Source organism: Talpa europaea (assembly GCF_964194135.1).
Source record: "Talpa europaea genome assembly, chromosome: 12".
NCBI lineage: Eukaryota > Metazoa > Chordata > Mammalia > Eulipotyphla > Talpidae > Talpa > Talpa europaea.
Genome location: NC_140079.1, coordinates 87,280,439 through 87,292,812, shown reverse-complemented (window position 1 = coordinate 87,292,812; position 12,374 = coordinate 87,280,439). Strand labels below are relative to the sequence as shown.

At 56.4% G+C, this 12,374-nt stretch overlaps 1 protein-coding gene across 1 annotated transcript in view; it reads left to right on the top strand.

The window, feature by feature from the left end:
- IL21R (interleukin 21 receptor) overlaps positions 1-9,456 on the top strand; it is a gene marked incomplete at both ends in the record, with an annotated part of 29,550 nt that extends 20,094 nt beyond the window's left edge. Inside the window, 7 exons of the mRNA XM_084250210.1 lie at positions 2,068-2,170; positions 3,964-4,163; positions 4,435-4,580; positions 5,551-5,728; positions 6,146-6,236; positions 7,022-7,106; positions 8,689-9,456. Of these exons, the coding sequence (XP_084106336.1) occupies positions 2,068-2,170; positions 3,964-4,163; positions 4,435-4,580; positions 5,551-5,728; positions 6,146-6,236; positions 7,022-7,106; positions 8,689-9,456 (1,571 nt within the window). The remainder of the gene's footprint in view (positions 1-2,067; positions 2,171-3,963; positions 4,164-4,434; positions 4,581-5,550; positions 5,729-6,145; positions 6,237-7,021; positions 7,107-8,688) is intronic.
- Between the last annotated feature and the right edge of the window lie 2,918 nt (positions 9,457-12,374).

Genomic DNA, 12,374 nt, shown 5'->3' with positions numbered 1-12,374 from the left:
GCCCCCTCCTCCGTTGCCCCCAGGGCCCCGGGGGTCCAGGCTGTGGTGACAGTCAGTCAGCTTTCAGTGAGGGCCTGAGGTCAAAGAAGATCAGGGACAGGGCCACTGCCACATAGCCAGGCAGTGACAGAGCCAGGATGGGGTCTCAAACCCGCCCTAGTCTGGTGGTCTCCACCACCTTGCCTTGCTGCTTGTCACGTGCAGGCAGCTCGGGCAGCACCCATATGATGGCATCAAAATACTCACCCCCTCCCAAGGGGCCGGGACAAAGGGGGCTTTGGAGAGTTCATGAGTCACGTGCCCACTTTCCTGCCTCTTACTGGCCTCCTGCACACTTCAGTAACCCGGGAAGAGGGACGGTCCCTGGGCTCTCTGTCTAGGGCTTGGGGACTGGCTGGCTGGATGACTCTGGTCCCTGAGGCTCCCTGAATGCGAGTTCAGGGACCGCCATCCTCTCCGCAATGTTCACTCCAAGTTTGGGGCAAACCTTGTCCCTTGGTGGCCTTGAGCGTACCCAAGAATGGCAGCTCCTCTCCCCATTCTGGAGCCTGGAGGGAGAGTAACCAGGATACAAACTGGGGGAAGACACAGCCACACATTAGCTCCTACAGCCTTGGGTTGAGGGACTGTCCAAATCAATGCTCCTTTCTCAGTCCTCAAAGTGCTTCAGGTAACTCTTGTTGCCCCACCTAAGGGTCCTGATTTCCTCCCTGAAGAAAGCTTCCTCCTAGAATAGAAGTTCATTTCTACAACTCAGATCCCATGGTAGTGGCCTCTGGGAGAACTATATAGAGAAGGACTCTAAGGAGATTCCCAGGAGAGAGTGTAGAGATCGATTAGCAATGCCTGTCAAATATGTGGCTACTGTGCCATGATCGATTAGCCATGTCTGCTGTGTGTGTGTGTGTGTGTGTGTGTGTGTGTGTGTGTGTGTATTGGGCAGTGGTGGCAAAGAACTAGCTCAGATTAGGTTTTGCCTTTCCTGAGAGAGCAGCTCAGAACAGGGAAAACAAGAGGTCTTGGTGCCTCGGTGTCCTCATCTATAAGATGGGTGAGAGGGTAGACTAAAGAACATTTCCAGCCACAGTATCCTCAGCTCTGAATCCAGCTTCTGACCCTGAGTTATAGGCCAGGAAGAGAATGTGCCACCACTTGTTGGGTCTTCATTAGTCAAGGAAAAATAGGGAAAAGCCAGTAAAAATGAATCCACTTAAAAAAGAGGAACACATTTCTGGTAAATAATGAGGGGGTGGAAATGGCAGTAGTAGCACTTAACCTTACAAAACAAAGCAAAACTAAAACTTATCCAAGTTATTTTGTCAACTTTTGAAAGACATTTAATTATGATTGCATCTATATTTTTAGAACAAAGAGTGAAGCAGTACTTTTGGGAGGGTGGGGTGGATGGGAGAGTTGGGGGGTTGGAGGGCATTAAATCTTCTAACCAAAATTGCCTGAGAGGGCAGTCCGTGCCTCCCTAGTGGTGGTTGGGCAGTCGGGTAATACAGATATTTTGACAAAATTGTTTCGGTTTCTTAGTTTTCGCAAGTTTTTTGGCTCTTCAGAGGGCTCCCTGTGTCACTGAGGTCAGTGTCCTGCCTTAGACCAGCTGCGGTCAAACTGAGACCCCTCCTTCAGAGCTTCCAGTATTTTCAGCAGTGTTGACTGACTTCTCAGAATATGTGGGTTCACCTGAATCTGGGGAGTTCAAGATAGCCACCCTGAGAGGGAGCCTGGCCAGGAGGGGTGCTGGCCTGGTGGCTGGACTGGGCTCACAGGGAGAATGTGGGGTGGGGACCAGTTCAGTTTATTATAGTTCACATTAAGAGAGTCTTGTTTCCAGAACCAGCCTTGACAGTTGGGGATTCAAAGGATTTTTCAGGTGGCAAAGGCTCCCTTGCTCTCCTTTCTCTAGGCCCATATCTTAGCAGCCCCCAAGTCCCCATAGTCAGTGGGTCCTTGAACCCCTGTATCCACTCATCCTCCAGCCCTCGAGGGGGCCAAGGGGTAAGCTTCCCTGCAGCCTGCGGCCTCCCCGTCATGGCCTCTGTCTCTCTGACCCTCCAGCATGGGCCTGCTCAGATATCGACTGCTACACTGATTACTTCCAGACGGTCACCTGTACCATGGAGACAGTAACCTTCCAGCCCGGCATGCTCACCCTAACCTGGTAAGTGACCAGGCCTTGTCAGACCTGGGGACTCTACTAGGGTAGCCCCTGAAGGGCCAGAGTGGGGCAGAACTACCCCTGGTTACAGATTGGTAAGGCAGACTTTATTCAAGATCATCATGTTAGGGGTCATGCAGTAGAGGAGAGATGGCTCAATTCTGATCACAGAAAGGAAAACTGGGCATGTGCAGCCAAGGAGCTGGGTGGAGTCTGTAGATAGAAAATTATTGAGAGGAAACAACAGCTGTCTGGGGAACCCAGATGCTCCCTGGGGGTGGTGGAGGAGGATAAACCTGGTCAAATACTGAGGATGGAGGATTTTGGATAAACTGACTTAGCAAGATTCTTGTTCAAATTGGACAATGCAGAAACAGGCGCGCATACTCAAAACTCAAGGCCTCGATAAGGAAATAATTCAGAGAAGCCAGAATAGAATTTGATCAGGAGAAAATCTTGTTCTCTATGGTGCTCAGGATAAAGAATAGTTGGTTTTCCTTCTGTCATCATGCATCAATCATCCATCCATCCATCCATCCATCCATCCATCCATCCATCCATCCATCCTTCCTTCCATCCATCCATCCATCCATCCATCCATCCATCCATCCATCCATCCATCCATTACAGCTTGTTAAGCTCCTGCTTGCACTGGGGGTTCAGTAGAACCCAAGACCAGGAAGGTCCCAGATGTCCTAGAGCTGATGTTCTGCAGTGGGGTGTGGCTGGGGAGACAGACAGACATTTAAACAGCCCACACGTGCTTGCTCGTAACAGTGAGTGCTGTAAGGCACAGGAGTCTGGGCCGTGGGGTAGCGAGGAAGTGGCAAGGGGGAATGGTCAGGGCAGGCCTCTCTGGATGAAGAGGAGGCAGCCAGTGAATTGGGGAAAGGGTATTGCAGGCAGGGGCACTGCTAGGGCAAAGGCTCTGGGTCTGGGGAGAGGGGAAGAGCTGGTGAGTTTGAGGACTAGCGAGGAGGTCGGTGTGGCCAGAGCCGAGGGACCCAGCGTGAGGAAGGATCGCCAGCACAGAAGGCGAGAGGCAGGCAGGAGCCAGAGGTGACTGGATGGGTGGTAAGAAACCACTGGAGGATTTCAGGCCCAGGTGACAGGGCGTTTCTGAGGGTCCCCTAGTTACTGTGCAAGAGGAGTGGCGGCAGGACAGCAGGGCCAGGGGTACCGGCGGGCAGCCACCATGGTGCTAGGTCAGAGGCTCGGACAGCACTCAACTAGCTGAAGTGGCTATTTCAGCCAATGTTTAGCAGACAACTGAGTCCACACATCCAAGTCAGCACTGAAAGGTGGTCGTTTTCAGCACTTGAAGATGTACATGAGAAAACAAATAGCTGGTGAACTCCCGGAGAGACTTCAAAGCCCATCATTTCTCCCCAGTGAGAACTGAAAAGTCAGAGCATCCTCTCAACACCATAGCAACAGCCTCCTGGGAAGTCTGCTCAGAACAAGAAGTAGGGTTCCTCTGACTCATCTTGGCCATTGTCACAGACACTTACTAGGTGTTCGGAGGGTGATGGACAGAAGGGTGGAAGGAGCCTTGACAGGCTTAGCGCCCTTGACAGGAACCAATTTAGGCTCAGTCCAGGCAAGAATGACCCAAGTTTCCGAAGTTGAGGGTGATTCAGAGAGGGGGATACCCTCCCGGGAGAGGGGCAGCTGTGGTAGCTGCACCTCAGATGCACGGTCGATCCTTCCCAGTCTCACTATTCTGGCTTTTGCCTGGGTCCTGCCTCCTGAACCCCACCAGCCTCCAGCCATGACCGACCGCCCTGTCCTTGCAGGCAAGACCCATTTGGAGAGCTGACGGACGAGGTCACCTCCTGCAGCCTCCGCCAGTCCCCCCTCAATGCCACGCACGCCATGTACATGTGTCACATGGATGTGTTTCCCTTCGTGGCTGATGACATTTTCATCGTCAACGAGACAGACCCGTCCAGCGGCTACTCCCAGGAGTGTGACCGCTTTGTCCTGGCCGAGAGCAGTGAGTACCCTGAGCCCCCCAAGTTAGGAGGCTGGGCCGCACACCCCCTGGGTCGGCCCTCGCCTGCTGCCATGACCCCTAAACTCCTCTGAGTCCTGCTGGCACTGCTGTTGGCTCAGGGGAGAGGCTGGAGCAAGGGAGCCGCACCCAGCCCAGGGCTCACCCGAGGGCACACAGGTCTGCTCCTCCTGACCTCATGAGCGGTGGGGCACCCGATCTTGCCCTGCTGCAAAATCTCACCCGGTTTATCTTTCTGCCCTTTTCCTTGAAGTCAAGCCCTCTCCTCCTTTCAATGTGACTGTGACCTTCTCGGGACATTACAACGTCTCCTGGAGCTGCAGCGAGGAAGCCTCTGCGCTGAAGGGCAAGCTGCAGTACGAGCTGCAGTACAGGCTTCTGGGAGGCCTCTGGGCATCGGTGAGGCGGCAGAGAAGCTCGGGGAAGTGGGGGCCAGTGCACAAGCATCTGGGTGTCGGGGGAGTGGGCAGCTGAGCTTGCCACTCATAGCTGAGCTGGGAAGCCAAGGACACCCCTGGAGGAAGCTATTCCTTCCCTCTCACCCCTGCCCCTGCCCCTTTCTCCTGGGGAGGGAGGCCCCTTCAGATCTATCCCTTGTCCTCCCGTTCCCTCCCCCTCAGCTTGCCAAAGAGACTGTCCCCAGGCTGAGGACTGTCCACCGGAGGCTAGGATAGTCACAATAGAGGACGTCTCAGAAGCAGGGTCCTCTGGCACCCTCTCACTTTCTCAGGACGCCCACAGTTAAAGCGAGTATCCATCCTCGACAGAGCTCAGCGTTGCAGGGACCGCTGTTGTTTCAAGTGTAGAGGCCTCTACGGGAGTCCTCTGCTTAGCGTCTTGGAGACTTCCAGAAGAGCTCGCTACTTAGAACAATCTCAGCTGAAGAGTCTAGAATTACCCATCCTTTAAAATGGTCCCAGGCAAAGATTTCCACAAATGCTGTGCTTTGGAATGTCCCTGCTGGAAGACTTCCAGAAGCATCCATTGCTAAGATGCCTGCTGTGGAACACTTCCAAAAATGGGGCTCTCGTGCACACCTGCTGTTGAACATGTCCACTGACTGGATGTGCCTGTTAAAGAGTCCCAGGGCGCCCATTGCTGCTTCTGGGATGCTCACAGTCCCAGCAGGGAGGGTGCCCACAATTGTCTGGGCAAGTGGGATTCGACAGAAACAGAACCAAGCATTGCGACGCATCCGGCCCAGGCAGGCCGGCGCTGTGCTGCCACACTGGGGTGGCCAGAACTGGGCTCAGGCTGATTCTGGTGGCGGGAGCAGAGACTGCAGGAGAGAATCGGCCCTTTTCGTGGGACTAGTAGGCCGGTGACCTGGGCACCCCCAACCCTGTGCCTCGTGTCCCTGTGTTGGCAGAGTCCCGAGAAGAAGCTGATCTCCGTGGACGTGAGAAGCGTCTCCCTCCAGCCTGTGGAATTCTACCAGGGATCCAGATACGAGCTGCAGGTGCGGGCAGGGCCCCAGCCCGGCTCAATCTTCCAGGGGACCTGGAGCGAGTGGAGTGACCCCGTCGTCTTTCAGATCCAGTCGGAAGGTGGGTAGGAAGTGGGTGGACCCTGACTCCTTGTACCAAATCTTGGCCCAATGGTGCAACTGCCCCACTCTCAGAGATGCTCAGCCTGGCTGGAAGGAGGGGACAGTCCCCTTCTGCAGCATTTCTGGAGCCCCTGCAGGCCAGGTCCTGCGTGGGGTGCCTGCAGCTTCTCCTGGCAGGGCCTTTGCCCCTGCTGGTCCCTCTGTGAAGCAGGAATCCTCACCCCTAGTTTGCAGATGAGATGAAAGAAGCTTGGAGAAAGCAGGAGGGAGCAGGGTTTGCACCCAGAATCATCTTACTCAAGGCCAGCAGCTCCCCGCACATTTCCTCCCTGCCTGGACCCACTGCCCACCACACCCCCCGGCAGCCTCTCACAGAAGGTGGTTTCATTTCACCCAATATTCGCTTCCTTCGCAGAGATAAAGAGATACCTGATGGCTTGCTTCTTCTTGGTATTCATAGCCCTTGCCCTCTTCTTCTTAGTCCAGAAGAACCACCTGCCTGAGAGGTGAGCCCCAGGATTTGGGGAGGGAGTCAGCCTGGGCCACAGCCCCCAGGGGTGGGGACATGCCTGCCACCCTGACTGTGATGGTGCCTCTAGTCACCTGCACGCAGACCTCCAGGCCCTCACCGCAGCCTCAGCAACTCAGCACGGCTCTTGCCTCCATTTGACAAGGGGAGAAACCGAGGCCTTGAGCCTCAGTTACAGCCCAGTGGCCCCTATGAAGGGGGAGAGTGGGATTTGAACCCTGTGCACGCTGCAGTGCAATGCCAATGAATTTTGAGCTTTGAGTCCTGGGGTCATGGGGGGTCCCCAGGTGGGGGTGATAACTGTTGTTTCTGCTGAATGTTGCCACTGAAAAGCACTCCCCCCTGGTCTAGGCTACTGTTTGCCCAGCCCTCACTAAGTGGCTGGCTTGGGCGGGGCTCTGCCTCCCCAGCTCATTTTGTTCAACTTCATCTAGGGATTGAGGCCAAGGTGGGGGCCACAGGGAGAGCTCCTGCTACAGAATCTGGGCTGTCAGGGTGCCCCTGGGTGCTAGCAATGTGAAGTGGCCCTGCCTGCCCCGAGCCAGACAAGGCAGCCTGTGCCCAGCACGGGGCAGGCACCTACAGGAAACCAGCTGCTCCCATTTTATAGACATGAAAATTGAGACCAGGAAAGAGACAGGAGGTGCCCCAGGTGTCTTGGAAGGTGCTGAACCTCCTGCAGTACAGGGTTGGGGAGCACCTGATGGGGGTGCCAGACGGCCCTCCAGGAGCTGGGTAGCTCACTTGCTTCTGCCCTCCCAGGCTATGGAACAAGGTGTGGGTGCAGGTGCCTAGCCCAGAGAGGTTCTTCCAGCCCTTGTACGTGGGCCACAGAGGAGACTTCAAGGTGAGTGCCCCTGCCCCGTGACCACCTAGGAGCCTCACACCCTCCCTGGGAGCTCCCTGCACTCTCACGCCAGGATCCCAAGCCCTCCCAGAGTGCCAGCCCTGCAGCCAGGCCCAGGAGCAGATCTGGTGTGAGAATTAGCTTGATCACACAGCATTTCCCAGCCCCAGGAGCCAGATAGGTTAGGGGGGGAGCCACGCGTTCTCAGTATCTTGAGCCACAGATTGGCCTCCTAGTACTTAAAAGCCATAGATATGGGGGTGGGGTGGGGTCTGGGAAGGGTAGGGCGCTGCTTGCAAAATACACCAACCCTCCACCAGGCTGCCACCTCCGCCATCACCCCGGGCGCCCACGGCTGCTCTGTGCCCATTTACTGCTTGGCACCCACTCAGAGTGGGAGGGCTGCCCAGAGAGGATGTGGTGACGGTGGGAGGGGAAGCCACACACTAGCCCAGCCTGGAAGTCAGGAAGTGTGGACTAGAGCCCTGGGCGAGTGCCTGCTCTGTGCCTGGCCCCTGCTCTGTGCCTGAGCGCCCTCACTGTGGCCCCTGAGGACACACAGGGAACAAGGCTCAAAGCAAGAAGTGGTTTTTATGGGTCAGAGGAGGAGCCTGGACTCCAGCCCACGTGGGAGCCTTCCCACTTTCCCCTGTGGCTTCCCTGCTGCTCAAACACCACAGCTCTTTTGTGTTCAAGACACACACAGGGCACTGGCTGCGCGCCAGGCACTCTGCCCGGAGCCCCACAGACACAGGCTCACTTGCTCTTCACACAGCCCTGTGTGAGGGCCTTCTACAGATGAGGCACAGAGAGGGTGGGTAACTAGCTCAAGGTCACACAGCTACGAGTGACTTTGTGTCGGTCATGGTGACCTCATCGAGTTCTTAGATGAGTTTTTGAGGAAGTTGGCCCAAGTCGGAGGCTAGGGCCTGCAGGGGTGTTCTTGGCCAAATGGATGGAGACCCCATGTCATGATGGGACCCCAGCAGGTGAGGCGGGGGGGGGTCTCAAAGCTTGGGGGCTGCAGCCTCAGCTCCATCTCTTACCCATCAAGCACACAGAAGCCTTTCCAAGTGGGTCATTGGTTCACTCGGCTCATTCATTTCATTAACAAACACCTGTTGGGCACCTGCTGTTGTTTGCCAGGCCTAGTGTGCCCCCCTGTTAGTACAGCCCAGCTGAGTGTCCCCGTTAGTGCAGACACAAACAGGAGATTTCAGATTTACCTTAGAGGAAATGAATCAGCGGGCCAGGTGGGGGCTCTGGCACTCAGACCTCAAGCCCTCAGCCTACCCCGCCCCCACCATGCAGGACTCAACTCTGCATGGCCCTCGTACCACCAGTGAGCTGGCAGGCTACGGTGGCTCCCTGCTCCAGGTGGGAAACTAGGCCCAGAGAGGAAGTGCCTGTGGTGGAGACCATCCCTGGACAGGGGTGCCCCTTTTTCTTGACCCCTCCACCCCCATCTGCCTCTTCATATTCTGGCCTCTCTGTCCCTTTGCCTCTTTGCCTTATCTCTACTTTTCCTGTCTCTCTGTTCCCACCTTAATCCAGTCTCATTCATGACCCTTTTCTGTCACAGAAATGGGTGGGCACACCCTTCACTGCCTCCAGCCTGGAGCTAGGAGCCTGGAGCCCAGGGATGCCGTCCACCCTGGCGACGTATCGCCACTGCCCACCACAGAGCATGACCAAGGGGCCAGAGCACACAGAGCTGCCGAAAACTACAGAGCTGGTAGAAGCCGATGGGGTGGCAGAGCCGGATGCCCACGGCCCATCTGTGCCCCTGGCAGACAGCTTGGGCGGCTCAGCTGACAGCCAGGAGCGGGACCGGCCCTACGGCCTGGTGTCCATTGACACGGTGACCGTGATGGGTGCTGAGGAGGCCTGCCTGTGGCCCTGCACCTGTGGGGATGATGGCTACCCAGCCCTGAACTTGGACAGCAGCCTGGAGCCTGGTCCGGACACGGAGGACCCTCTCTTGGGCACAGGAACCACAGTCCTGTCCTGTGGCTGTGTCTCATCAGGGGGCCCTGCTAAGCTGGTGGGTCCCCGGGGCAGCCTTCTCAACAGGTTAACGATGCCCCTTGAAGATGAGGCCGGCTGGGCCCCAGGCCCGCCCTGGGCTGACCAGCTGACCTCGGGGGTGTCTGACAGTGAGGCGGGCTCACCCGCAGCCGGCATGGACATGGACACATTTGACAGCGGCTTCGCGGGCTCTGACTGCGGCAGCCCTGTGGAGTGTGACTTCACCGGCCCTAGGGACGAAGGGCCCCCCAGGAGCTACGTCCGCCAGTGGGTGGTCATGGCGCCTCCGCCTTCGGGACATGGGTCCCAGGCCAGTGAATGAGGCTGCCTGGCCCTCCTGGGTCAGGTGTGTGAGCCAAGATGGTCACCTGGGCCTAGCGAAGATGCTGCCCTTGGTCTCCGGGCGGCTGTTGACACAAATGGCTATGGCTCAGGTGCCACTGAAGTGGCCATGTGTGGGCAATGCAAAGCCCACGGTCACTCCACGAGCCCCAGGCCACACGTGTGTGAGCCTCCACGAGCTCCCTGTGCACACAAAAACGTGACTGTGTGCACATGACAATAGCCCCCTGTGTTCCCGGCATCTGTGGGCCCTGGGCTGAGAGGCTGGGACCAGGACCCCGCCTGAGACAGGCACCGAGCCAGCCCTCCAGGTCCTGCCTCAAAGTCCACACTTAACTGAGCAGGTGTGAGCCAGTTCCTAGATCATGTAAACAAATGTTACCTCAGAAAAAAAGATATGTCTTTAAGAAGTCTGCCCGGCTCCTTATTGCCTTCTATGGGGAAGCGGATGGGGCTGGAAGAGCACCTCGGCCTGAGGCTGGAAGATTAAGGGGTTGTGGGGCATAATCCTGATTGATGCCTCCTGGCTGTGCCTCCCTTGGCGGTCACTCTCCCTCTCTGGCCTGGAGTTTCCTCTGGACCATGGTGGGTGGAGCGGTGATTTGACCCAACTTGGGGAGAACCGGTGAGGGCACCCACGTGCAGCGTGCAGCCCAGAACAGACCCTCCTTCCTTGGGCAGGCCCAAGGCTTGTGCTGGAGGTGGGTGGGGGCGAGAAACCAATCACAGAGGCTGCCCGCTGGCCCGGCCAGCCCTGGGGGAGGGGCAGTTCCAGACTTGAAACCAGGGGGCCTTGTCTCTTAGAAACACCCTCCTCCCACTCCATTTCCTTCTCTGGCTCCTGCTGTCCGTTTTAAAGTTCCCTTTATGCACCTGTGAAAGAGTGAGCACCGATTGTGCTCATGGAGGGAGGCACAACCCCTCTGGGCCTCCCCTTGACACATTTTAGGGACCAGGTAGGAATCTACGCCCTTTCTCCTCCCCACCCCACCAGCATTTTATTTACTCATCCTGGGCAGCTAAAGGGAAGTCAGGTCCTCCTGGTGGAGGATTTGTCAGAGAACCTGTTGAAATATGGATTAAGAAGCTATGAAAATACTTCTTAGCACTGTTTTGAAGAAACCAAACACCAGTTTTGCACAGGAACTAGATATAAATGTACACAACTCAAACTTAAAAAAATCTTTTCCCTATAAGGGTGCTCACATGTACAGGTGCTTTTTCAAGACCACCAAACAGGGTTAAGGTGGCTGAGGGTGTGATTCGGTCACTGTTGCACAGAGCGCGAAGGGAAATCCCCAGCCTGGAACCACCACTGTTCTCCCCAGAGGCCAGGCCGCAGGGTGGGGCCTGAGAGGCTGAGTAAGTCAAGCTGAAAGCATCTCTGTTACTCCTCTGTAAAATGGGGTGACAGAGAACACAAGAGTCCTCAGTGCCTGGCACAAAGCTGGAAAGTTCTAGAACACTGATGGTTTTACTAGTGGGACTACCCACCTGGGATGAGGGTGTGTAAGGCTCAGGTGGCACACAGCTGAGTGTGAAACCACAGCTCCTGCCCTTGAGAACAGCCCTCACCATTCCCCTACATGGCCCTGGAGGCACTTCTGCACCCCAACCCCTGTGGTTTTTCACACCTTCCTGGGGGCAATAGCCTCCAGGTGTCACATGAGCCACAGGCAGGCTCCTGGGGAAGTGATCTGACAGAGCTCCCGGCCAGGGGGCAGGGGAGCAGTGGGGAGACTGACGGAGGCCAGATCTCGGGTAGATGAGGTGGGGGAGGGGCCCCAGCCTGGGCCAGGTGTGGCTCCTTAACCACTCCATCTTTGAAAGGGGCTCATCTCACAAACACAGGGCCAGAGACAAGAGATGGCCCACCCAGGAGGAGGGCTTAGCAGGAGGTACATGGGGGGCGATGGGTGCATCCGTATGGGTAGGTGGGTGGGTGGACGAGTGGTGTATAATTGGGTGGATGGAGGATGGAGTTAAACATGCTAGAGACAAAGATGATAGATCAAGCTCAAGCTCCATGAGGCAAACAACTTTGGCTCTTTTGTTCACTGCTTTATCCCCAGTCTAGTACATAGTAGGCCCTCAATAAATGAATCCTCTCACCCCACCGCACCTCTGGCCTGTACCCCAGTTCTTGGATGCATAAATAAATAAATCTTAAAAAAAAAAAAAAGGTGCGATTGGCAGTGCTCGCTTATTCCCAGGGTGTAAATAATCACACCGTAGCTATCAACCCGATGACCCTGACGTAGCTATCAACCCCGGACTTGGGAAGAGGTCAGTTCAACTGACCCTCCTGGCTGGTCTGAGGCAGGGCCGCAAACCCCTGGGAGCAGCCCAGGGGGTGTCAGGAGGGACCGGGCAGGGGGGTGCTTTAGGGAGGAGGCAGTGTCCCGCCCGCCGTTGAGAAATGAGCGGGAGGGTTTAGGCTGTGTAGGCAGCAGGAGGCGCTGAGCAAAGGCTTGGCAGTGCAAAGGAGTATCAAGCGCAGGAGGTGGTGAAAGCAATCCTTGCTCCCCAAATCCAGCCAGAATTGCTAATGCGCCTCTCCCTCGAGGCAGGAGGATAGACAGCAACACCCTCGAACAGACGCCATGTTCTCTCGCCCCAGCCCTCCTCCACGTAGGCTCCGAGGGGCAGGGACACCCACTGGACAACGAAGGTGCGGCGTGGACTAGTCCCAATTTCTGCTGGAAGGAACCCAGGTCAAGAGGCCAGAAACTCTCAGCAACCTGACCTGTGGATGCCTATGCAGCATTCTCGTGGGGGTGATGACCCCAGCTCTTGGAGGGGTGATCCCCTGGCACAGACTTGTGACCCCAGCTGGTGTGCACTGTCTCCTGGGCCTGCTCAGCTGTCAGGATGGACTAAGATGCCTCTCCCCACTCC